Consider the following 26790-nt stretch of genomic DNA (forward strand, 5'->3'; position numbering starts at 1 on the left):
TGGCAACATTTGCAAATGCATGTGAATTCATCACAGACATTTCAAAACTACTATCACCAAATATAATCAAATTGTCACAAGAGGGCGAAATTAAATTGCTTTGTTAATATATGTGAGCAGGAGACAAAGAGTCCGTGAGGTTCTCGTATCTTCATCGATTGTCCAGGGTGTGTTAGAAACCACAAAAGCCTTAGTCAAAGCAAGTCGACAAGCACCTGTCTAATCCTGCTGATCATAGCAGCATTGTCATTAATTAGAACTGCCTTGGATGATCTGAAACACAGATGGCAGTGGGAGACTAAGCAAACGGCAGTAAGGTAATCGGTTGGGGTTGGGGGAACAGACAAATCTTTAAAGACCTGAGCTGACTAAAGCTAAATACTCATATCATTCAATCTACACAATGTGGTCTGTGCTTCTGCTGAGGTTTTGTTGTCTACTCAAATCAAACCATAAAATACAAATGATTTCCTCACACTCACGGGAAGTAGGGTTTGGTTGGTGACAAAGCTGACGTAATACAGAAATTCCCTGCAGCAAAGCATGCACCTTGATGATTATGAAGCACTTAAAACTTCATAAAAAGAACCATAAAATATAGTTATGATAGTCACTCAATATAAGGAGTTCCCTGTCTTAAAGTAAGAAGTATTAGGTTCAATTAAGCTCTGGTCAAAATCAATTTAAGCTCACTTCATTATTGAGAAACAGCAGATGGCAAAACAGTCCTGGCTCAAGGTTGATTAATTTTTTTATTTTTGTTGTTTCCGGGGTTGAGAATGACCTGTCAAGTTCAACTTCTCAGTCAACATTGGGGGGGAAAAGATCTATATTTTAATGGCAATTACGGAAAATATATCTTTGATGATAACTGTGTCATTCAGTCAAAAGCTCCACAAAAGGCTAGTAAGTGGGTCTTGAGTTGCAATAGTTTATTTCAATTTTGTTTTCCATTCATTCTTTTGTGACACTATAGGACTTTGTTTTTAGTGACTATAATGATTCCACTGGATGTTTTATTTGGCATCTGGAAAACATGCATCCCCCAGGGGTGGACACCTCAACTCTTGTTCTTGTGGGTGCAGGTGTGGAGGAGTTAGCACATACAGTAGCATGGAAAAGAGGAAATAACAGTGCACAGACTGGGAGAGACACCATCTGACAGACAGGTTTTTGCATACGTAAAGATGTCCACTCCATTATAGGCATTGCAGGACAACACGTGTCCCTCAGTGTGCTTTTGGGGCTGCCGAAGTTGTTTTACTGTTGCTGACCTACATACAACACTGCCATGTCAGCCCTCAAAACCAGCCAGCCCATAGATCCTCCAGACAGGAGACTCCCAATGAACATAGCAACAGAAACTCTCCTCCCCTCCCCTCCCTTCCTCCCTCTGGAGCTATGCAGGCCAGGCTCTGTAGCTCCAGCCTCACTTGGCTCTAGGATTGGGGGAAGGGACTGGGTTAACATATGGCTTATTGTGCGCTATGCTTTCAGCTCCATCAACGGCATTGGCTCTCCTGTTGGCGAAAAACTGTGTTGGATTTTGTTGGGCTGTACAAGTGCATTGCAGACTCGTGCTGTACACCTATTTGTTTTCTCATACACTAACCCATATTCTGTTTATGGATTAAATCGCCCCTCAGTTCGACACTAAACTCCCCAAGTGTGCAGTGGCTGAGTGACTGTCACCCAGACTCCGCTCTCACCGGCTGAATAACAACGTGTGTAACACGTACAAGTGGTAATCACGTCGGCTGGAACAGCCGCAGACAGGTGCCAGAGAACGATGACTACCTGTTCTTTCACCACGTTTGCTTTGGAGGAAAAATGTGTTGCTGCCACAGTTCGTGGCTCCATTGCGTGTCTAGAAAAGCGGTGCTCCACAGTTTGGTGACGCAAGGGGAGCTATTAATATCTCAGGAACGGGATGTTCTCGCTTCAGCATCGGGGTCATTCGAGGATAAACACCGCGCTCCCTCGTAAACGGCGTCGTTACGTCGAGCGCGACGTAACGACGCACGCGGAGAAGTTTTTAAGGGCGACGCTACAACTTCCTTCGTGTCGATTCCCCGCCCCCTTTCGCGAGGGGCTCATCCCCCGAGGTCAGCCTCGTTCGTGCACCGAGCTGAAAGTCGCGAAGCGCTCGGGTCCGCGTGGAGCCACGCCCACATGTGAACCCGGTGACATGAGAGCGCTCTCACTCAACCTTGTTGTTTTCTTTTTGAACTCTCTCTGCACCACAAATAGACTGAATTCGAGGCTACGCCGTCCAAATTACAGACCGATCGCGATGTAACGGTGCACGTGCACGAGTCTGTTAATGCAATCGAAACCAAAATGTTTTTCTTACGAAGTCAAAGAAGGAGAATAAAAGTGGAATGGTCAGGATTAGCCTAAAATAATCTGGAAAAAACTTTACTTGAAAAGTCGATTGAGGACAAATCTGACACAAAAGGTCACCAAGGGGTCTAATTAGCAGTCTAGCATAAAGTATAGACTTTAGTGTGTTCATAGTGAATCTTTTCCCCAGAAGTTTTTTTGCAAAGGAGGTCAGACTGAAAACTGGACTTGCAGCTCCATGATTGCCAAAGGCATGTTTTTATGATGCCAAAGAATTAGTCGTTTAATTGATGACTATAATCAATTCATCATTTCTCCAAGCAAAATGGTTTTCCAGCTTCTCCAATTTGAGGATCCGCTGCTTTTCTCTGTTGCACATTGAATATATTTGGGTTTTGCAAAAACAAATAAGCAATTTGGCTCTTTCTCACTATTTACTGATATTTTATTGGCAAAACGATTAGTGTATAGTTTTGCATCAAGTTGATGTAGATATACTGTATATGTCAATGTATTTTCCATGTGGCTCTGTTCAGTCTTGCATACACTCGAGCATGGTGCCAGTTTATCCCTCGTGGATGACATGCCATATAAGTGCCTCTGTTGAATGGCCTTAGAAAAGAGACGCTCATCTCTATAGCATCAGCATGGCTAGTTAATGCAGCGCCTGCGGACCCACCACTCAGCTGAATGGTGTATTTCAGAGTCAGGTCCCCTCACCACTGCCTGCGAGGCACATCCCTACCCAGCCACTGCACTGATCAATGCATTCTGAATAGGGTCAGGACTGACCAGCAAATGGGCGCAAAAACAAAACCGTGTCCGCTTCACTTTGCTCTTTTCAGCTGTATTGTGTGGAGCGGACAAAGCCACCACACTGTGATGTGAAGGAACAATGATGGCAGTACATAGTCATGGCTCAGCGTCAGCCTAGGGTCAAGTGAGTGACGTTGATTTCAGCTTACGATTATGTATTCAACTCCACATGCCTGACAGTCGGCACTTTCACGTCATAGGATAGAGTTGCAGTCTTAAGAAGGCTCTAATGCGTTCAAATTATGCAACAATTCAACATGTTCCATCAATAAGTGTTGGGCAGCACTCTGTTCTGTGGTGGTGTGCTGGTGGAGGCTGCACCGAGGCGGAGGAGGCAGGCAGGATTAACATAGTGGTGAAAAAGGCGGCCTCTGTTGTGTGGCTGAATATGGACAGCCTGGAGGCAGAGGCAGAGGGAGGATGACGACCAAATTGAACTCCAGTTTAAACAACACCTCCCACCCTTGTGTGAACTGATGCAGCCTCCCTTTCCCCCCTTTCAGCCTCCACCAACTTCCTGCGAGGTGCATCACAGAGCACCTTTAAAGTGCTCTTTTGTGCCATCAGACTTTACAATGTTTCCCCCTCTTCCTTCCGGTCGTTGTTGCTAAAGAAGGACACCTGCATAACACCATCAAAAGCAGTCCTGTCCTGGACTGCTTTCGTGGGTTATTTAAGTGATTTAGGTCATTTAACTTTCATTTAATCGATTTCCCCTTAGTGTTGCATGACAGGAGAATTCTGTTGCAACCCCCCCCATTACAGTTCGATTTTGAATTTGTTTTTCAGTTCAGGAAAAAATGTAAGTGACCCTGGGCCTCGATCAATATTGACCAACAACAGTACAACTGAATTGAATAGGTTTAAACTGTGTTTTGTCAGTCCATGTTATGTTCAACTATTATTATCTGATCCAGTTCCAATCGTGCTCACCCCAGACTAGCCTTCTATTTCTATTTCTATTGTGAAGTTTGAAGAATATCTTTGCTCAACCAACACGCCTGTCAATTCCAGCTTGTTATAGGATGCATTATTATGCACTTGACACTAACAGAGGAACCTGATCCTTTTTAAGTCTGCACACAATTTCCTGCTAAGCTTCCGATTTCTGTTACAAATAGCCAGTGATCTCTTCTATTTCTATTGAACTGTTGCTCCAAGGTATATTTTTCTCTGCGCTGTCAATTGCCACTGGTTGAACCACTGCACAGTGGTTTGTTCTCCATGTAAAACACATTACTTTTGTACTTTTTACTTTTCTATAGAGAACTTTCTGCAACCTAAAGCATGACAGCCCATTCAAAAAAAGAGTAGTCCTCTCAGCCAGGTGTTACAGTCCGTGGTCTTTTGCCACCTGCTATACTGTCCATTCATATGGTCAGCAGCTAAGAAGGACATAAAGAAACTACAACATGGTTCAAAACCGAGCTGCCAGATTAGCACTCAATAAGAACTAATACAGCATATATGCACTCGCCTGCAGGGTTCTCAGTGGGATTTAAACTTCACTATAGCCTTCTCATGTTTTTCAGAAAAGTAGTATTTAATTAGACACCTGAATATTTCTTCAATCAGTTACAATATACAGTACATGTAACAGACATAAGCATCACACAAGGAACACTAGCTTAGGACACTTGATACCTCCAACCCCAAGAACAAACCTCCTCAAACATACAGTTATTTTTCATGTAATTACTGCTTGGAAATTACTACCTCCCCATATAACTCATACAGGTAATAATCTGTCATTTAAAAAAAAATTAAAGGCGCACCTCAGGCCATTAACCACTTGGTATTTTCCATTGCTTTTGTAGTCATCTGATCCTTCTTTGTAGAACTTACGGATGTACTGTACAATATACATTCTAGACCTCGACTGCACTAGGTATCTAACTGTACTATTTAAATGTTTGTATTATTTGTATTATTCTGTTTGTACTATTTTCAACTGTTTCATGTCATGTTTTGCACGTTTGTATGTATTACATTTTGTCCTTTCTGTGGACCCCAGGAAGCTTAGCGGCCGCTGAGGGGTCAGTTAATGGGAATCCAGTTAATAAACTAAACTTAACTAATGGTACCCGGTATATTACAAACTTTTGTACATCAGTGTGTAGGATTCCTCCACATCAACAGCTTGTACAAGTATGTACATATCTTAATAAAACAAATTGACCTGGACTAGCTATTATATAGCACATACAACTACTCTCAGTACTTTACACTACATGTCAACATTCACACATTCCCACAGGCATTCAAACACTGAGGCTGCCATACGAGATGCCACCTGCTCATCAGGATCTAAACTAAACATGCATACACACTCACACACTGAGGACACAGCCTTCAGGAGCAATTTGCGGTTCAGTATCTTGCCCAGTAACACTTCAACATGTATACTGAAGGAGCAGGAGATCAAACTGTTGAGCCAATGATTAGAGGACTAGTTGGCCTGCCTCCTAAACCACGCTCATTAATGAATACATTACTGTGCAAACACAACATGGTTTTTCGTGTTATATGCCAGACTGTTTTTTGGCTGTGCGCAATGATTTTCTTTGAGTTTTGTAATCAAGTTGAGGTTACCAGGCAACCAACGGAGTATCCCAGATATCACACTGCGTGGCAAAAAATGAGCCCCGATCATGTAAAATTACACTTGTCATTTATATTTGTTATCATGCATCATACTTTTCTTGTACACGTGAAGCAGACAAGATATTTAATGTGTTAATCTTTTAGGTGCAATTGTCCAGTCTTTGTGCTCAGCTAATCTAACTGGCTGCTGCTGGCTTATATTTACCAGCCAGAATTGTATTTATCTTCTTATCTAAGTCACAGCCAGCAAGACATTTTGTACTTTTCCCTCTCTACTCAACATACCCTTGATGGACTCAACACAATCAAAACCTGTAATCAGAAATTAATCATAAATCAGCACTTCTTTGATTGTATGTATCAAACTACAGTGGGAAATGTAGTGTCCATAGCATCATACAGTGTATTTTTCTGTGAGAAATACTATCATTCCTGGAAAAAGAACACGCTGTCCTTTTTGGCCGAAAGCCAAATATCAAACAGAAAACTTTGCAGCAAAATACTTTTTCAGAATCCAGACTGAGAAAAGCTGGAGGACTTCTGAGAATAGTATGGAACAGAAGCAGGGACACGTGATCTTATCTGTACATGTGTCAGGGAATTATTTGGCTTTCACTCTTGCCCTGAGTTTTGATGATAAGGACCCAATAACACTGTAACAAGTATATCCTGCTAGACAGCAGCTTGGTCACACTTTGTTACAATAACAGGTAGTTTGGACTTGTTTACCCGTCTCAGCTACGCCTGACTGACTCATTTGACCTTATGTGATTACTGCATTCATACATGCTGTTCTTTTTGGTCAAAGCAAAGGAACAAGGAACAATATTTAAGCTGTGGCTTATTAAAACAGCAGCACATGTGAGCCACATTGTTAAAGATGGCATTGTTTAGTGTTGATTTACGTGTTTGCTTTTTAACCTGTTCAACGTCTTCTATGTGACTAATCCTATACAGGTGAAATTACAGCCTGCTTTGTCATCATTAATCATGGTGCCCGACTGTTGATGTGTCACTTAGGATCAATAAGCTATGTATATCAACAACAAAGAAAGAGAGACAACATACGAGTTATATGTGAGCACACTAGAGCACCATTTATTTTGTATCAGTTCTTATCACTTACATAACTTTAACTTTATTCTAATCAGTGAATAAATGTCTCTGACTTACATGGAACTACAAGTTCAATCAGTATTATTCTCTAATTCAAAAACAGTTAAGACACATGCCATTTCCAGTAAGACTGGCTCAACTGTTACTTACTTTTATTATTATTTTATTATTACTTCTTCTGTTCTGATAAGGATATGTTCATTTTCGTGTCAGGGAAGTTTGACAAGTTGGAGTGCCCTTGCAATGTCAGCACTAGATTAAAGGAATCCCAGAAGGAAGTCAATAAATGCTAGGTCTATGAGCACTTTAAATCTAGAGCCATTATCAGGTCAATGTGTCCAATATATATATATACTGTAGGTAATGACATGCAAAAACTAATAGCACTGACTCCTTTCCAGCTGTCGGCCTACTTTGTGTTTTGCGCTAATTAGCAAATGTTAGCATTCTCACGCGTTAAACTAAGCTGATGAACATGGTAAACATTCAACTTTCAAGCTGTCATTGTCATTGTGACCATGATAACATTTAGTTGTGCTCAAGGAAAGCCTCACTAGTTGCTGGCAGGTGTGTCTGTAAAGTTAGTCTAATTTTGCTCAAACTTTGCCTAAGTGGACTCCTCCCGTAGCAGCTAGCATGGCTATAGGAGAAAAAGCACGGATAAACTGCTCTGCGGCTAAAACTAACGACAACTCTGTGTCTGACTCATTGTTTTAGCCCAATGTGGGGATCAAACTCGGGTCATAAGCCAAAGGTCAGTGCCCTCGACTGAACATCACCACCTGCTGCAGGGAAGAGAAAATTCTGCTAACAATTTAAATACACTTGTGGTGTTTCATGCTTTCATAGTTCTTTGTGTTTCTCTCTCTCTCTCTCTGCCTTGGGAGCCCGGCCTTGACACAACAGCCCCACCAGATTGTCATAGTGGTCAGGCTGTCCTGTGCTTAAAGAGGATCTCTCCCATTGCAAACAGAAGTGAAGAGGCTAATCGCAGTGCTGTTACTGCCTGAGAACATTGTGTCAGTGCCAGACAGTGTGCTGTTTGGACACTATGCACTATGTTGGTGCTGGGATTTGGGAACATACAAAAGGTCTCTTGAATCATCACATTGCTGTTGCAGCCACAGAGAGAGACATTTCAGTTTCCCTCTGAGTGAGATTGTATTACATTTTTTGAAATGATCACTTCCACATATGCTTATTACCTTTGGAGAGGTTCAGTTTTAGAAGCTGCAGCTGATTTCTTTACTGTCTCCTTTGGCCTTCTTGTGCTTGACAGCCAGTGGAGTTGATAAACACTTGCAGTTTCTATACAACTCTGGGAAATAACCCTGTGAAAGAGGAACCATGCCCTCTTGTCGTGCTCTTAGAAAAGATCGCCAAAGCAGCGCATGAAACACAAGAACACCACGTTTTTGTAGTGAAAGAATATGTAAAATAATACAGCCAGATGGCCTTCTGAATGCCACATCGCCTTGCTCACACTGAACACTGGGAACTTTCTAGTGTGGGCTTTTGTGCACAGTGCTGAAAGTGTGCATTCATTCTCACAGGAGAGCATCAGCTGCAGCAGGAAAGCAGGTCTGATCCTGTATATCGCAAGAGTGCATGTTTATTCTTATTCTTCCTCAATTTCTGAGCACTGTTCACAGGAAACATTATGTACAATGTAACATGTTGTTATGTTCCTAATCAGAGAGTCAAATGCATCCTGAAAACGTGTCTGTTTTGTTTCCTGCAGTGGGGTTAATTTGAGTGCATGGGGTTAACAGGGACATGCAAGTGTGTCCTTAGCTATTAATCAATAGCATCAGCTGGTTTGTTTTCTGCCAGGACTTTGTATCTTGTGGCATGCTATTTTACACACCTGGTTGGCTTCTGGGATTGGTTTAAAATGAATGAAAAGTTTGAAGTGAAGAGGTCGCCTTTTATGGATATACTTTCCAGGTGTCTGATAATATGTCTACATTGACTAGCTGTAAAACAAGCACTATGAAATAAATGATTGTCTAATAATGACAAAAACTCCATATCGCACAGCTTTGACTCTTTCCTCCCCACAATGGTGTCACTTGTCTCTTGCCGGAGGATAAATTGAAGAAGACATGGCCTGTGTTGGCTGGCTGTGTTTCAATTGGCAGAGACCACCGAGTTGCTCAGAGGCGGGTTTTGAGGTGAATCGCATAGTTTCCTGAAAGGAAGCAGCCATCTTCTAAAGAAATGTATAAACTGTTGATGTTACATTGAGCAGAATAAGTATCTTAAAAATGGGTCATAATCAACTCGTAAATGCCTTCTTTTTTTTTGGTCAAATTAGACATAACTTTTGAACTTCTGTCGTCTGTCATATGCATTTGAACCTTTAAAATAATTGAGCATTAAAAGAAAAAAGGGTATTTTGGTAAGACTGCAATACATTAAAACGTATATATCTTTAATTAACAAGCTAGAAAGGAATTGAGAGGCTTTGAGTGGCTGTGAAGAATAATTAGTTTTGCTTGTTTGAACTCTCAGCATTCAAGCTCTTTGCTTGTGCATCGACTCGTTGGCCAATAACCTCCGAGCATACGGATCGCTCCAAGAAGGTGACACAATATCCTTCAGACTACAAGGGGCATCTTGCTGATGAGGAACTGCTGCCCATTTTGTAGAAAAAAGACCTCAGGAAAGTTAATACGTGACTTGTGTGATTTTCTTTATGATTTCCTCATTTGTGATTGAATTATATGAAACAGGGGAAGTCAATATGACATAATGTCTTTTACCTCAACATAGTTTAAGATGTTGCACATTCAGTGTGTAAAGAGAAAATGCTTGGAAACACATCAACGCTGATTTTCCATCAACTAATATCTTGGGTTTTTTTACCCATGAAAAAGCAGTGGATCACGGACAATCTAATAATTTAAATATTGATTCATAATTTAATTAATTTAAATTCTTTGGCTTGAGTTTCTCAAATGTATGTATATATATATATATATATATATATATATATATATATATATATATATATATATATATATACATACAGTACATGGGAAGGAATGTATATATACACACACATGCCCCTAAAATAATACACGAATTCTTCCTAAAGGTCTCTGCAGTGCAGTCGCCTGTGAGATACATCATCTGGATGCATGGAGGCAACCTGTGGTGAAACTTCCAAGTAACTCGTGTCGTTCGGTGCATTTGGGGACAGGCAGCACCCAATGAATGAGCCGCGACGCTGACGCTGCTGCCGAGTGCTGCCGGTCGACACGCCCCCAGCATGGATACAACCAGCAGGAACAGGCGCTCAGGAGACACATTCACTATGCTGGAGAGTGTTTGAAGCCGCGATGGGAGTTAACGCATCCAAGTTTGCAGAGGTCCGTTCACCAGCGTCGTTGCACTAAACAAAGACTTCGGGTTCCTCCATTTTTTTCTCTGAGGGAGCTTGTCTGTTTGTTTTTTTGTCCGAGGCGTTTCTCTCACAGGATGTTGACAATATTGGAAAGCCGGGTAAGATCATAAAGTCAGTTCTCTCTGATGAGAACGACCTCCTCCTCCTCCTCCTCCTCACCACCACCACCACCACACAAAGGGAACCACGGAACAAGTTTTTTTTCACGCCATAATTGTTATTTTTTTGAATGTCATTAAGAAGCAGAGGGGGCTGTTTCAAAGACAAAATGGATCACTTTGCAGCAGAGTGCCTTGTTTCAATGTCCAGTCGTGCAATTGTTCACGCTCCTAAAGGGAATAGGGAGATTAAACCAGAAACCCCGTCCTCCTCTAAGAACGGAGAGGAAATTAAAGAACCTTTGGTGAAAGATAACTCCTCTCTTTTTGTGGTGGCGCGGATTCTGGCGGATTTTAACCAGCAGACTCCCAACAATGTTGCCGAGCAGGCACAAATAAAGGATGAGAGCATACCGAACCTCATAGATGATGGAAACTCTGCCACACCTACCACCATCTCCGATCCTTCGCTCAAACAAAGAGGCAAAAGATCGCGAGGTCGAACTGAGCAAGAATCACCTCAGAAAAAGCACAAATGCCACTATTCAGGTTGTGAAAAAGTTTATGGCAAATCATCCCACCTCAAAGCTCATCTAAGGACACATACAGGTCAGTTTCATTGGATGCAATTGTTTGTTGCTGTGCACATGACTTATTGTAGTTCCCTCGCCTATGTGAGCATGGATCATTACAACTGAGAATACTGATAAGAAGTGTAGTTTCTCTTGCATTCAGCCCGATGTGAAGGCGACAGAGGGGGGCTGACTGCTGTGTTTCCTTATCGTCGTATGCGTAGGCTGAACGTTCACGGATCCACCCTGAACTGGAATAATCGGCACACACGCACACAGTAACCACGAGTAAAAGCCAGAATTGGTGCATACACTTTAAAAAAGTGAATTGTTCCTTTTAAGTTGTATGAACTTTGCGTAATGTCCTTTTTAATTTCGGGAGCGGGAGGGAATCAAAAATAGTGCCACTCCCACTCCAGTCTGAGCTTTGTCACCACTTTCCTCTTGCACCCCCCCGCCCCTCCTTCCTGCGTTGGACAGTATGTACTAACCGAACCTGCAGTGCAAATGCTCAACAAAATTACACGGATCAGGTTTCCAGTTGTCTTGTGCGCGCACTCCTTAAAGCCAACTCTGGCGACACGAGAGAGAGAGAGATACAACAATGCGCACATCACAGAATAAGCCAAGTATGCACAAACATGGGCATGCAAAAAAGTTTTCAAGACCGATCCAGTGCGTGTGCCGTCACCCCGCAGAGTGAAGGGCTATCAAAGGCGCTCCACATCAGCCATACCTCCGTATTTACTCTTTGCATTCCGCAGGATAGGCTACTGAGAAGGGGGAAAGATGCGGCTCGACTCAAATTGAGGGGGTTGATACGAGCGGTGCAGTCGCCTGTCTGCCCAAAGCCCTTTGTTGTGATGTGCCACACCCCCGCTAGACAGACTGCCAGCTGATCTGGCCAGCAACAGACTCAGCTAGCTGAGCCTCGACTGAGGAGCCTCTCCTTCGCTCCGCTCTGTAGACTGCAGCTCACACTCCCTCTCCCCGCCGCTGTCCCCCATTCTTCTCTTTCTCACACGCGCACGCACACATCAGGCTGACAGCCCAGAAACAAAAACACATATCTTCTGGTTCACACCAGAAACGCCCTCATGTGAACAACTTGACCCATATTTGAGTCATGGAAATTTTATTTCGCAGAAATGTGCGCAAGAAAAACACATATGCGGGCACCTTTTAGACAATTCACCCCCTCTTTTATCTCAATATTAAAAATCAATGACCCATCCATACATGGGTACATTCTTGACCCATTGCCTCAGCTGCCTTTGTATCAGAATATACTTTGTGTCTGCATATAGGACCAGATGTATTATCCTTTAGAAGAATTTCATATGGATGCCATATGTGATAAAAAAAAAAAAGCACAATAAAGCTGTAATAAGACACGCCTGCTAAATGGTGATTTTTTTTTCTTATAGATTAGTCCAATTGTATTAATTATTATTAAGAATAGTATCACAGCATTGTATTTGTCTGCTGCAGCTTGGTACAGTGTTGTATAATTAGTGTCAGTCAACAACAGGAATTAGACACCGATTTGATTTATGTTCTTAGATAATGTAGGGGTCCATAATAATACTCCAGTATTATTACTTAAATGGAGGTCATGGTATGCCTGTGTCTCGTACATTGAGTGTTTTAGTGCAGTTGTATTATTGTCTATCATCCCTGCCCATGTCTCATTCCCCTTTAAGCCTTTCCTTTCTTTGGGGATTCACTCCTTTATGTGGCTTTGTGATTGGACTGTGTCCTATAATTTTCAGATAAGATGTCTGCTTATTTAATTGGATAGTGAGAGAACGTGAGTCATCTTAGTTCAGCTTCCTCGTCTCAGCCAAACTTGCAGCGGCACTCTCAGAGAGCCAGCCTCCGGTGCTCACTGTGCTCCCCTTCAGCCCCAACCATGTGTTTTTAGAGCAGATTTGTCTTTATCTCTGTATAAGCCCAGCCCTTGTTTCTTTTCCCTTTTAAGCCTTTCCTTTCGCCAGCCTCTCTGTTTGGATGTGCTTCGGCGTCTGGCTTCACGATTGGTTTGTGTCCCATACATTCTGATAATAATGGCTCTTTCTGCTTATATATGATTGGATAGTCCCAGAAGGTGGTCATCTGAGTTCACCCGGGCTGCCTCAGCCAATCTTGCAGTGCTTTTACAGAGCCAGACTCTCAGTGAGCTTCCCTTCAGCCCCTACTAGCAGAGTCAGGAGAGAATGGATTCCAGCCCAGTCAGTCCTGGCCAAACACTGCTATCTAATTGAGGGAGGGAAACACTGTTATTGACTCTCAACAAAGAGCCAGGGACAAGGCGTCCTCGCCCAACTTCTTTAATGCTCAAAGCCTTTTGTGTGTGTGTGTGTGTGTGTGTGCGCGTGTGTGTGCGCGTGTGTGTGATTTGTCAGTGTAAGAGCAGCTGAAACCTGAGCTACTATATTTATTATGGAATGTCTATAGTACATGAGAAAAGCAATTTAGTTACAGCTCAAAATGAGTTATTAGTAATATCAGTCAGTATATTGCATATACACTTTTGTGAACTACTGAAACATTTTTCAGCACTCCTGAATTACCTTAGACATGAAGATAGTTTCAGCTTCATTTGCTCTTCTGATAAGTGTTTTCAAGGTTTAGAGCTTCCTGAAGTGGGTTCATAAAAGTGTCTTCACGGTGTGAGAGGGACGTCGGGATGCAGCAGACATGTGGGAACACGTTGCATTTAAATCGCTCATTATACTGCATTGAGTTTGATGGCGAGGAATCTCCACAGTTCAGGGCACTTAGGTTACCAGACAGCTTTTGTCTGGTCTGCTGGTGTGGGGGGTGGTGGGGAGGGTGGGGCTTTTCTTCGACACATACACTTATCTTCCAGGGTGGAAAAGGCCCTCAAGTAACGCAGATCAACTCAGTTTTAAATTGAACAAATGAAGGCCATATACATGATTCTTTTCATGCATTCTTTGTCGACTCTTTGTCTTAAGAAGCATGACCGATTCTAACGACGAAGATCCACTTTCCCAAGAGGTGTCCTGTGGTCATGAAGTACACGGTGTTCTCTGTGAAGCCTCATTACTCGGCTCTGGTCGTGTCATGCAGAAGACCATCTCAAAAGGGGAGATGGCCCCTGACGAGCTCATTACAAGTCTTCCTCAGAACAAACAGCCTGGGCCCTCTGTGCCCCCCCCACAGCTGGGCCTCACAAAAGGCCATCTTGTCAGTGTCCAGGACCTATTCGAAAACTATTTGAATCACCGGGACGAAAAGGGTCAATATTTCACAAAGACAAAGAGCCTAATGACATATTTTACAGTTGGTTTGACATTTTGTCTGGACCTCTTTTGTGTTCCGCTGGGGGTACCTCTAAAACTGAGAGATGGCTGTAAATCCCTCTTCTGTCTGTTCTAAAACACAAGTGGCACCACCTGGCAGCACAGTTCCACTGCTATGGAGACCCAGTTATTAATGCATGCTTTGTATTTTCAGCCAAATAACTGTGGTTAATGACACTTTTTTAAACAGGAAATTATCCCAAAATCCACATGGAAAAAGAAGCAGGAGTCTCTGATTATATATACTGCATCTCTGCCAGGGGTTTAATATTTGGCTGCACTGATACACAGAGTGCACAGTGTTTGTGTGTGGTTGGTGGCCCCGATGAGGTAGCAGGGTGGAGATGGGGTTTTCCTGCTCTTGCTTGAGCCTGACCTTGCCACAGCAATGGGTGCAAACTCTACTGGGGCACAAGATGTCAGTCTGTCTACCTGCCACACAGCAGGATTTCCACCATCCCACCCAGTTGAGCCATATTTCTTCTGACGTGTAATAAAACAACGACTCCTGTCAAGATATGCTAACAGTTTCCATTTGTCCCCATTCTGGTGACTTAATCAATCCATCCACCACTGTGGTCTGGACTGAAATATCTTAACAATTTGATGTATTGCAATAGGCATTTTGTACAGACATTAATGGTCCACAGAGGATGCACCTCACTGACTTTGGCAACCCCCTGACTTTTCCTATTATGCCACTACGAGGTTGACATTTTTGGTTGAGGTCAAAATTCAAATTCGTCCAGTACTTTGGCATTATGACCATATACCTGCGAACATTCCCATCAACCTCAATCATACTTTTTGTTTAGTGGTAATTAGCAAACAATAGCATGCTAACACATTCTACCAATGTGGTAAGTGTGGTAAGCTTTACCTGCTAAACACCAGCATGTTAACATTGTCATTGTGAGCATGTTAGCATGCTTACATTAGCATTTAGCTCAATGCACATTTGAGCCCAAGTACATCCCCACAGAGCTGCTACTTTAGACTCGTGGTCTTGTTATGAATTTAGTGAAGCGTTTTCTTCTACTGCAAGATAAGACGTTTGTTTTCCTTGTGAAATAAATCCGGTTGGCTCGTGAAGGCAACGTGCAGCAGTACAGTATGTGTCAAATGGAAACACGGTATTAGTTAAATCTACTTTATCCTCGGGATGTAAATAAACCAAACTGGAGCCACCATCTTGCCTGCTCTAATCCTTTGGTGCAGCGTTCTGCTCCATGAAAGACATGCTGCCCATATGCTATCCTATATGGACACATGAAGCTCACCATAGGATAGTTCCTCACTAATGTTGGAATGTAAATCTAATATAACTGATTAAACAGCAAAGCATGCATGATGAATACTCCTAATACTAGCAGGCCTCTGCCGGCAGTTCCCTGGCTTTGTTGCTTTCAGTGGCCCACAGGGCTCATGTATTCTTTAGTCGGCTCTGGAGTAGTTCTATAAAAGCTGCTCTGTCTACTCCCCCACCAGCTCCTCCCATCTTCTCCAGCCTGCAAAGCGAAATAGGTGCTGAAGCGTTTTGTGTTGTGAGGCCGAGACCCGGCCACGGCTTGTGTTGTGGTGTTGATTACCAGCGGCAGGAAGAGAGGGATACTGACCTGTGGAGCATTTTTTCACCTCTCCTGTTCACAAACCACCAACCACATCTCGCATGCAAGGGAGGGATCTGCAGTACAAAGACAGAGAATATACAGTGCGGCAGGGTGGGGGTGGGGTAAAATAGCCTACCGGGATATTCACTGTCAATGCCCTCCATTGATGTAGGTCATTTATTCAGCTGCATCTGCAGCTAATCTGATTAACATTCGAAGGGCTGTGACCTCTGCAGCAGAGAAGACCCCTGTCAGGACGGCACTCACAGGGTCCTATCTGAGAGCTAGACTCTGACTGTATCCACTGTGCTGTGTTCAGCTCATCTGGAATAAGAGAGGAATGGCAGTGGGGCTCATGTCAGAGGGAGTGTTTTGTCTCCAGTTGGTCTGTTATGTTCCCTATGGTATGTAAGGTATGTCCCCTTTCTCTGTGTGATTAATCAGACAAACACAAAGGTGTGGCCCTGTGCACGAGATGAGGAGTATTTTTTTGGAGTCTTGGGGGGGAAGGAGGGCAGACGCATTTTTGCGTCTGCCCTCCTTCCAGGTATAACATTGGATAGCAGCCTGTATCTCCTCCAATTGCAGTGTGGTGAGGCCTCTCACGATCTGCAGGGTTATGGTTCTTTGTTTGATGCTGGTTGGTAAGGATGTCTATCACGTTTGAGTTCTAGTGTCAGACTCCATCAGTGGAATGAGCTGGCATTGTAGCGCGTGAGTGAGAGTCACAGATGATGGGGCATCCCTACTCCCACCTGCTTCTGCGTACCAACTGTAAACATCCATTAATGGCTGCAGCTGTTTGCATGTCCTTGGTTAACCAGGGTTTAAAGATAAGGAGACTACCTGTAACGCATCAAGGCTGCAGGTTGTTTTAGCATGCACTCAAGGCTGAAAGAGAGTGCCCACTCTAACTAATTGAGGCAAATGTGATGAGCTGATCAATGCAGGCGGGCTACCCCTACCTTTCCCCGAAATAGTTAAAGGGATGAAGTGATGTATGGTTAAGTGTGTGCAGGAATCAGACGCTCACACCCGACCCAGCTGGGTGTCTCCGGGTGAATGTCAATAACCCTGTGCAGGGCAGACCAAGGAGAGTGATTTACGGTTAGTACGCACAGCCTGTCTGATTGAAATGCACTTTCCTGCTGGGAGCTAGGTTGCTGTTATTGTTCACAACCTGACAGCCATAAGCCCACAAGGAGCGGCATGCTATTCAACGGCAAGCAAGGTCCCTCTCAATAAAGACAAAAGATGATAATAGATCAAATCCTCTCGGTTTTCTGAGCTTTTTTCCAGACGTGAGACGGTCCTCATCACGAGCACCTGACCCACCCGAGGCTCATCTATTTTCTCCTTTTTCTTGTTTGCAACAAAGTCTGAATGGAGCTTCTGAGAAAACATGTTCTGATTGAGTGATTTTCTTTTCATACTGAGAACATTTTTCTTAGACAAGCAGCCATGTAAACAGTTCTCATCTCAGATATGTTTCACATCAAGTAGTGTCTCTTTTTCATCTCCACAGACCACAGAACTTTGTAAAGCTTTGTTGTTATGTTTGCACAAGCGAAGCCTGCATGTCTGCATGAGCAATGAAAAGAGGAGGTGCAAAAGTCATAATGTATATGCATTGTTCTGCACATAGTCTTCAGATAATTTTGGCGTGTGAGTGTAGAGGGAGAGGCTGGGTTCGGTTTGGCTAACCCTGTCTGCTTCAGTGGTTTATGCTGATGAGGGACGCAGTCATTTTAGTATTACCCAAAATCCCACGGATCGTTGTCTGCTGGCTCCTGGTTGGTTACAAGTCATAGTCTGTTGTAAACATTGAACCAAATTACAGGACTGTGCTGAGCCCTACCTCTGGAGTTAGTGGTGTCTATCTCATTTCATGCTGCCAAGCTGACTGTGCCACTAAGTGAGCGCTGAAGTGAGGTAGCTCCAACTCTAATGAGCTGTGATCAGTCTCACTCCAGTTTTAGTTTTCCTGCTTGATCTGTTTGCGTGCAAAAGTCCATGCAGCTTTAGTGTGGCCCTTGTTTTTGTTCTGAGCTCTCTAAGAGATATTTCCTGCTCTGGTTCTCACCGTGCAGGCAGAGCAAAGTCAACTTCAAGGTGATCTCTTATGTATCCACAGGAACTGTATTTGTTCCCCTCCTCACCCCGCAGAGCTATTTACTCTAGCTCTCCTAAGGCCGGCTAACAGGGAAGTTTCAGCTGTAGACTGTGTAAGGTTGGCCCATGCCTGAGGACACACCAGGAATGTTATCTGTTTTTGTTTGAAATGCTGGTAGCTGTTGTTGGAACAGGTGACCGAGTTGAGTTCCTGCACCACTGCTCACGTCCAAAAGAGATTTGATCTCCCATTTGCGGACAGCATCCCTTACAACAATGAGACTAACTCAGATTCCATTTCTCTTGACCATTTCTGCAGAAACTGAAGACCCAAAGATTCTTAGATATGAATGAGAGAGGAGCAGAGATGAGCTGTTTATTTACTGACCCAGTGGCCTCGGAGAGAACAGTTATATAACAAGAGTACCTGTGACATAATCGCATCTCCTTGGAGGGGGACACTAGTGCTTAGTAGTGATACAGTTTGGGTGCATGATGTAAGTCACTTTATTACCTCGAAACCTCATTGTTACCAGATAATTGTTTTTTACTGCCCTCATGGAAATCCCAATCCTCACATCATGAAATAAGCACAATTAATTGGGGCATTGCATTTTCTTTATGTTAGCGAACCTTTCATGGCTGACATTAAAGCAGCATGATTTTGTATACATATTCATATCGTTGACCTAAATGCCCAAATCAATTTAGTGGGAGGCTGCAAATGGGCAATGGACGTGTCTGTTAATTCTGTATTTTCTAAGTAGTCACTGAGCTCTAAATAATTTGATGCCTCTCTGTGAGTTGCGGTTCGATACCTGATGCTTTCACTATTACTGCATTACTGTATCAGGGCAGTTCGACTGGGTATCTCAGCCTAGCTCTCTGGTGTCTGGTTAAATATTAATGTAGTTGGATCCGTTACACTGGTTATTGAGCCTTAAGCAGCCCACAGAGCTTAGCTCCACTTTTTAGCCAATAACTCATTTTGCAATCAGACTATCATGAATCTCTTCAATGAGATTAGTGTCTTAGAAGTTAAATGGCCTCCCTTTCTTTCAGGGTTTAGTCCTGGATGTGTAAATAGGGTCAAACATCTACCGCCTCCTTGTTTTTATCAATTGTAACTAATGCGGAGCAGATGGATTGGTTCTTTGTGTGTTAAACTCTTGCAGCAGAGCTATAACAGTTTTGGATGTGTTGGGGGGAAAGGAGACTTGGCTGTGTGCAGTGTGTGTATGCAAATGTCTTTATGTCAGTGACAGAGTTTACATACATTGAGCCTACAGGAACTGTAGTGGGCAGAGCTGACTGACTTTGTCTGGAGCTGAGGTGAGGCGTCAGAGGCAGGAACACAGACTGGGCTGTCTGGACTTGCTCTGTCTGTCTGGATGTCTTGTAACCATGCAGTATGAGGGGGGAGGGACCGAGACTAGTATTGCACCGAGTTCTTGTTTTTGAGACTCAGTAGCATATGACTGTTTGATGCTGAACAGCACTGTTTCCATTGTTGCGCTGAGGGAAACCACAGAACAAAGGAAGAGTTTGGCAGGCCTGCTGTTATGTACTTGTCATGTCTCCTATAAACATTCTTGCATCTCACCGTCTCTTCCTTTCCATAACTCAAATTCCCAGCATGGGCGTGCACTTGATGATCGACTATCCTTATTCTCAGGAAAGTGCCATAACATGAAAAGAGTGCAAAGTGCAGCCCTTCGCTGTAGTGCTGCAAGGTCACGCCGGTAAAATTAGAATGCTGGATGTTGCTATTGTCAGGCAGAAACTCACTGAAATGGAACTAAATGGAATACAGTATTATTCGTGTTGGCCAGTGGATGCAGAGCGCTGCATTCAGGCTCCATGCACACTGTTTCCACATCAGAATGGAAGGAAACCACAATATATATATAGTACCATCTGGCTTTAAGTAGATTTGTGTCAAAGCCCACTTTTATTGCCTGATTGAGGGGGGAAGGGTGTAATTTCCCATGTGTCGAGTCACAGATAGTTGCATGTTAGAAAATGGGCTGGGTAACCATTGTGATTTGCATCTGCAGCTTAGATAATTAAACTGCGTCAGCTCCTCCTGCACTGTTCCAATCTTTAGGTGATTTACCTCAAATCCCACGTCTCACTACAGACTTTTTTGATCTCACATTTTCTAATATTTCAAAGATCTCTTGGGTGTTTTTGATATCCTTCGCTTCACTGACCTATCCGACCCAGCCATGACCTTGTGATCATTATCCCTGGCGCCATCTATATGCACAAAAAACAACACAGTCTTGTTCAGCAGGCTCTGTAAATGTCTGTTAGCGGTACACAACAGTCTTTTTGACTTGTTCACATCATAACACTTCATAATGAGTCAATACTCTCACTGTGGTGAGCTATTTGCATCGTGGTGAGCAGCACCACTGCATCACTGGGAGTTTCATTTGGTTCATGTTACACTCACTGACACTATCAGAACTTTGTATTTGGTTTATTGTATATACGTTACTTATATACATTGCACATTGTAACCAGTCTTACAAGCTAAAGCGCTTCAGGATGTATTTTGCTTGTTTTGGCCCATCGACTACAAATCACACATACTTTACATTCTTGCCCACCATTCCCCCAAGAATAGTATATTTTTAGTGCTAAAATATACAAAACATGGGATAAAAATTGTCCAAAATGTGTGGAAATTGGTCGGTAATATGCAGAATAAATGATAAGACTACATTAACTAAAATAAAGGGTTGTTGTTCTTAATGCCATGTTGCTATATTCTTGTGTTATTCAACACTGAAGACTCTCCTTCCATCTGTGTGTTTCAGGAGAACGACCCTTCCCGTGTACTTGGCCCGACTGCAGTAAGAAGTTCGCCCGCTCAGATGAGCTGGCCCGCCACTACCGCACCCACACGGGGGAGAAGAAGTTTGGGTGCCCACTTTGTGACAAGCGCTTCATGCGCAGCGACCACCTCATGAAGCATGCACGACGCCACTCAGATTTTCAGCCCGGGATGCTGAAGAGGCCCCATGGCGGTAGCAGCGGCAACACCACACGTCCCAGCTCCCTCAGTGACTACAGTCGCTCGGATGCCTCCAGCCCCACCCTCAGCCCCGCCATCAGCCCCGCCAACTCGCCTTAAACTGAAACCCAGTCGCACTTTCTGCCTCTGACCTGCGAGGTCTGTGTTTTTGTCCTAACACTTGTGTTGCACAGTTGTCAACAACCCCCCCCCCCCTCCCCTTTGCTATTCCTGCGCTTGCTGTGGTGTACCATACTGTACATAACTGCTTATTGTAGTGCAATTACTTGTGTGATCCTAAAAGAAGGTAATGCCTTTCCCAGATGGCAATATTTACATTCTGTACGATATGTCTGTATTTTTGTAGCTTCTGATCATGGCTAGTTGTCCAATGTATGTTCTCAGTCAGCTAAACAAGGTTTAGAAGAAGAAAAAACAGACACCCTGACAAGTCATATCAAAATGGGGTTTTCTTTGATTTTTTTTAAACGGGTGAGGAGAAGGGGTACACACACACCTCAGGATAGAAGACAGTTGCTATTTCTGTAATACCACAGTACTTCAAAGTACTCACAATGACTGCACAATATACTCATCACTTTACTCTGAAATTCAACAGGGGTTGAATTTTACGCCCTGCTCAGGGATGGCCTTGTTAGCTTGAAAGAATGAACATGGTGAAGAGAAACATACAGTACATATATAGCAGCCTTACACTCAACACAATTTTGCACTCTTTGTTTTTCTTTTGTCGAGAAAACTAGTCCTGCGGTCATATGGTCAATCGTACACAGAACTCATGTCCTCCGCTCTGGGGGGTTCATATGTAATGCAAATGATGTGTGTTAACAAGACGATCCCCAAACCTTCACCTCAGTAAACAAGATACATCTGTTCCTCCAATTGCAACGTCAACGTTCAGTTGCCATTACACTGGGTTAAATATGTATTTAATTAAACAGCGGTGTGCAGTATATACTGTGTACATCTGCCTGGTGGGAGGATCAGGGTTATATTGGGTTAACTGTTTTATTCAGTTTAAAAAACTGTATAGCCTATAAATAGAAACAGTTAAGTTTTAAAGCAGCTGTTTGTGTTTTTTTTTTTTTTTAAGTGCTATATCATCCGCCAGTATTTCACACAAAATGGACACAAAGGGGACTTTAGTTAAAACAATGTTTATCCCTCTCTGAAGCACATAGGAAAAAGTACCAAAGACAAGAATGAATGAAAGCTTTCTATTCAGTCTTGTAAGCTGCCCTTCATTGAGGCCTGTGGCTGGTGGTTGGCAGTATCACAGGTAGACCCAGACAGCCTGCACACTTCCCTCCTCGTGGCTCTGCCTTTTGTGGCCTCCCTTGAGGAAACAGCTGCATCCCACAAGAAGCTAATCACAGCCCGCAGCAGGAGTGCTAACATGACATTCCTTGGGCGTGCTCCCTTGCCCATCTGGCTCTACCTGTCCTGTCAGAGAGTGGCGAAGCTCCAACTCGGACAAATTGCATAAGGGCCTTCATATGTAGGCCAGCGTGTTGGGCAGAGCTGGGCTGGGCTGCGATGTGGTGGAGCACAGAACTCACAAAGCAGCTATCTGCAATAGACATGCAAGAGAGGGCAGGTCCTGAAAAAAAGAGGAGACGTTTATCATGAGCTGAGCAGCACAGAGGAGGAGACACCCCCATCTCCTCCTCCTTCCTCCCTCCAACTGTAGAAACCGTGGGCAGAAAATTGGCTGTAATTAGCGGGTTTGTCCAACCTGTAGGATAAGAGATGGAAGAGAAGTGTATGAACAACAGTACTACCTAGACAATGCTAGCAGTGTGGGTGGGACGTACCAAACGCCATTCTAAGCACAGGGAGAAATCCTCTACTACTGCTGGAGAGTCAAATTTCACAATGCCAAGGAAAACATCGCTCCAAAATCATAGTGAAAAACCAGAGCTCTAAAACAGCTGCTTTCAAACTTCTCTCTCGCAACAAGGGGGCTTTTAAACTGTTGTAAAAACATTTGAACCAAAACGAACATATCAGCAAAGTGCAGCGCACAAGCCTCTCGTCGTCCTCCCTGTGAAGCTCAGATGTCCCGTGAGAAAGCTGACTTGTGTTTCTAGACAGACATGCCTCGATAAGTCAGGCAAAAGGCACAGTAAACCTTCCATGGAAGCGGGAACCACTATCAAAACTGCTGCAGCCCAGCCAGTCTGTGTTATGCCTACATTTCCTTTTAATGCTTCAGCCCTATGGCCGGAAATGGTTGCATCCATGTATTTGGTCCTCCCGAATGCTGTCATCATGAATTGCATGTGCTAGCTTTATTCTACCAGCGACTCTTGCCCTGCAGTCCAGTGCTTCACACTATATGCATGTTAACAACTGCGCCTTGGAAGCGTAGAGGGTTTTTGAGGCGATCTGGCAGGTGTAAGTTCATGAATGGCCGGCCTTGTCCCTCGTTCTCCACAGCAGCCATCTCTTTTTTAAATTGTGAAGAATCAGCTCTGTCACATCCTCCAGAAAGAAAACATCCCTTATTTGGATCAAATGCAGTAGTTTCCTCAAAACACCACGTTTAAAAAAATTAAAAAGCAACCCTCTGTAATGTTTAAATCGTTTCCAGGCTGTAAAATGACACTTTGAATGCCACTGATCGGCAGCTCTTTGTGAAAAAAAAGAGGCTTTTACATTGACCATTTCTGGAAAAACTCACAAACAAACTCTTCAAATTGCTGTTGAGCAGCTTTTTGCAGTATCTATCGATGACTCTATTCTTTTTTTGTGATAGCCAATTTTTGACTTGGTTTTAGTGTAACTTTCTCTTGCAAAAAAAAATATTCTGAGTAGCTCACCCTCAAGCAGGTTTCATGAATCACTTTGTAATCCATAAACTGTGCATTTACCTCAGGGTTGACATCCGCAAAGCAGATATGGGACAGTTTGTGGATTTTATTGTAACATCCCCCCAGTGTTTCTGGGTGCTTGGTGCTCACTGCTGGTCAGTGACTGCCACACTGGAAAACACAGGAATGCCTCCTTGCGGGGCCCAGCTCCTGCCTATAATGTCTTCATAGCATCCTACAGCCCTGCTATGTGCCTTAGTAAGCACTGGGCACTCTGGCGCTCTTTTCAGTGAAACGCCCCTTTAAACACCTTTGACCCTTTAGTGTCAGTGGACTTACAGTAGGCAGGAAGCTCCTACCTGAAAATAAACCGACTGTGACAGTGCAAACATCCCAGTCTATCCATCCATCCAGACTGCTCGAGTGACATATAGGCCTCCACAGGCTCGTAACTTTTACTCTCACTGTACCAAATCTACTTGAATAATTCAACACAAAAGGCCATTGAACACAGTTTTGTACATGTCCATTTTTACTGTTTTTGCTTTTGTTGTCAAATAATTATTAACCTCTCTGGAGAAAGGTGTATAGTCTGTTGGATTTTTTTTTCGGGTTCTTTTTCGATATTTTCCATTGTCTTCAGGTCATTTCAGCATCTCTATCGTATATATCACAGAGTTTTTTTTGTCAGGCTGTTTAAAGGCACCGTATTTTGTTAAAAACAATACATTTATCCCTGTAAATGGGGTTCACCCCTTTTATCAGAAACACTTAATACTCTGTTGATGTCAGGATGCAGGTTATTCCATTTAGCCTGCTATCCAAAAATTCCTCCAAGTCAGAAAACGAAAGGATTGTTTGGGGTGATGAACTTCCTGACCTCTATTTCAGATAGAGTGACTCATTTTCTTTATTATTTAGATTCTTTTGAAAGCTTTCCATAAGAATAGAGACCACAGCATTGTGAGTTAGCAATGTAGTCATGATTTTTGTATTATTGTTTTATTTGTCTCATATAAAATGCTTGTATATTTTTCAAAAATCATACCTCTTGAAATATTTGACTTTTGTTGTACCTTCATATCTTTTCAAAACATCCATTATGTAGCTTACGTTTGCTTGATGAGTAGCACAAATAATTGGTGGTTTTATTTGTCCCTACTTGAATGAAGAAAGTAAAACCTTTTTCCTGTCAAATAAAACAAAACTAAAATACACTGGGCAAAATGTTATATAATCATCCCATGTTGTCAGGGTCTTGCACATCCTTGTAGATTCAAAATGTAATCTTTCCAGGAAACAATAATAAAACCTTATTTTTATTATTTTATGTTACACAGATATTTAATACACCCCTCTACTGAGCTCCATACATTTATCTTAGTTTAAACATGGTCTACATGAGGGATGATGTAAACTGTAAATTACTTTGAAACTCCACACGTTTTTTAATCCAACTTCATGATTGTAATCCCAGTAACATTACAGCTTTCGACATCTGTCAAAGAAAAACAAAGACAAAATGGAAATACAAGGTGTCTACAAGATGCTAACAGTGTACCAGTTAATATGTTTTTCTGCTAATTGTACAATTATATTAAAGTGAATTGGTTGCTGCCGAGTATGTAAAGAACTAACATGAATCTTATTTTTTAAAATCATATTAATTACATGAATATATCACTGATCAGATCGTCTCGTCTTCATGACTGGTCTCAGTGTACAAGCATGTTCGATGCAAATGTGTGCCAAAACTATAATGGTAACTTCATAAAGATACAAGTTGAGGGAAAAAAAATCTAGCTACTATCAGACATTTAACAAACGTGTACAGTTTTATAAAGTGTGACATGTTTTTATGTAATGTACAGGATTTAAAGAAGCAACTCTGCATATTTGATATGCAAGTGCTCTAAGTTAAATAATAATTTTCTGCTTTATGTAAACATTTTGATTGTGTAGCTTTGTTTTCATTTGGTTCTTGTTATTTAATTTGTACTTTCTTTTTCTTTTTTGCTGTACAATATTCTAGCAATGTATAATGGCTTATTGCAGGTATTTTTTGACAAAAACAATCTTAATGATGATGAATGCCCAACCATTCCAAAGGATTGAAAATTTGCTATAAATGTGCTGCTTTCATGGACCCGATGCATTTTTGTAGGTTAAGAATCAAAGTCTGTCTTGACTGTGAGGTTTTACACATTGTGAGTTGTGCACCCAAGGAACGTTTCTCATTGTCAACATTTCCCAGGTTCAACCTCTCCTTTCTACTCTGCAGGCTCTATAGGCTAAGCCAATTTGAATGAACAACATACATGCAATATTTTAGTTAAGTTATATAATATGGCATATTTAAAAGACAAGGACTTACTGATGCATGCTCTCCCTTGTGACTCAGCCCTGATGCTCGGGGAGTAATGTTTTAAGAGGCAGCCATGACAGGAGAGAGTGGTTCTTCAGAGTGAGAAGGAGCTTTGGGTTCTCGCAGCTCATCAAAGGCTCCACAGTTACAAGTTGTTACCAAAGGCTATGAAGGGAAAGATGAATGTGGCAGTAACTTTGAACCCAACCTAGTTTGGACATTTGGGTTCAACTTTATCTGCTGTAAGTGTTGATCAATGATGATGTTGTGCTTGATATGGAATAATAAGCAACTTTGTTTTTCTTTCTTTTCAAAAATCACTTGAATGAACAAAACCTGTTAAATCTTACGAGCAAACTAATTCCTAATCGAGTAAAAAGATGTGAAACAAAAGAGACTGAGTCGGTAGGAACGTGCAGTGGAGTAGACCACATCTGTCTGTACCCTTCACTGACCGTGTGGTTTTGCTTGACCATTGCTTGCATTTTCTCTTTACTGTAGAAATGCATGCTGACAAAAAAAGTTTGCTCAAGCTTTGAAGATTGTTGCCCTTAACAGAT

The 26790-nt window shown here is 42.6% G+C and overlaps 1 protein-coding gene across 1 annotated transcript; it reads left to right on the forward strand.

Moving 5' to 3' along the window:
- The first annotated feature begins 10157 nt into the window (after window positions 1–10157).
- On the forward strand, window positions 10158–25495 carry klf13 (Kruppel-like factor 13). The gene is made up of 2 exons (XM_034534838.1): window positions 10158–10995; window positions 20835–25495. Exons 1-2 carry the CDS (start codon window positions 10518–10520, stop codon window positions 21149–21151), a joined length of 795 nt encoding a protein of 264 aa, XP_034390729.1. The 5' UTR covers window positions 10158–10517; the 3' UTR covers window positions 21152–25495.
- Window positions 25496–26790: the final 1295 nt, after the last annotated feature.

This window comes from Cyclopterus lumpus, chromosome 6 (genome assembly GCF_009769545.1).
Source record: "Cyclopterus lumpus isolate fCycLum1 chromosome 6, fCycLum1.pri, whole genome shotgun sequence".
In the NCBI taxonomy this organism is placed as follows: domain Eukaryota; kingdom Metazoa; phylum Chordata; class Actinopteri; order Perciformes; family Cyclopteridae; genus Cyclopterus; species Cyclopterus lumpus.

Excerpts from the sequence above, each read along its gene's own strand:
- klf13 (XM_034534838.1), top strand. The coding sequence starts at position 10,518 with ATGTCATTAAGAAGCAGAGGGGGCTGTTTCAAAGACAAAATGGATCAC. Across the intron at positions 10,996-20,834 it reads TCATCTAAGGACACATACAG|GAGAACGACCCTTCCCGTGT; the intron begins GTCAGTTTCATT and ends TGTGTGTTTCAG.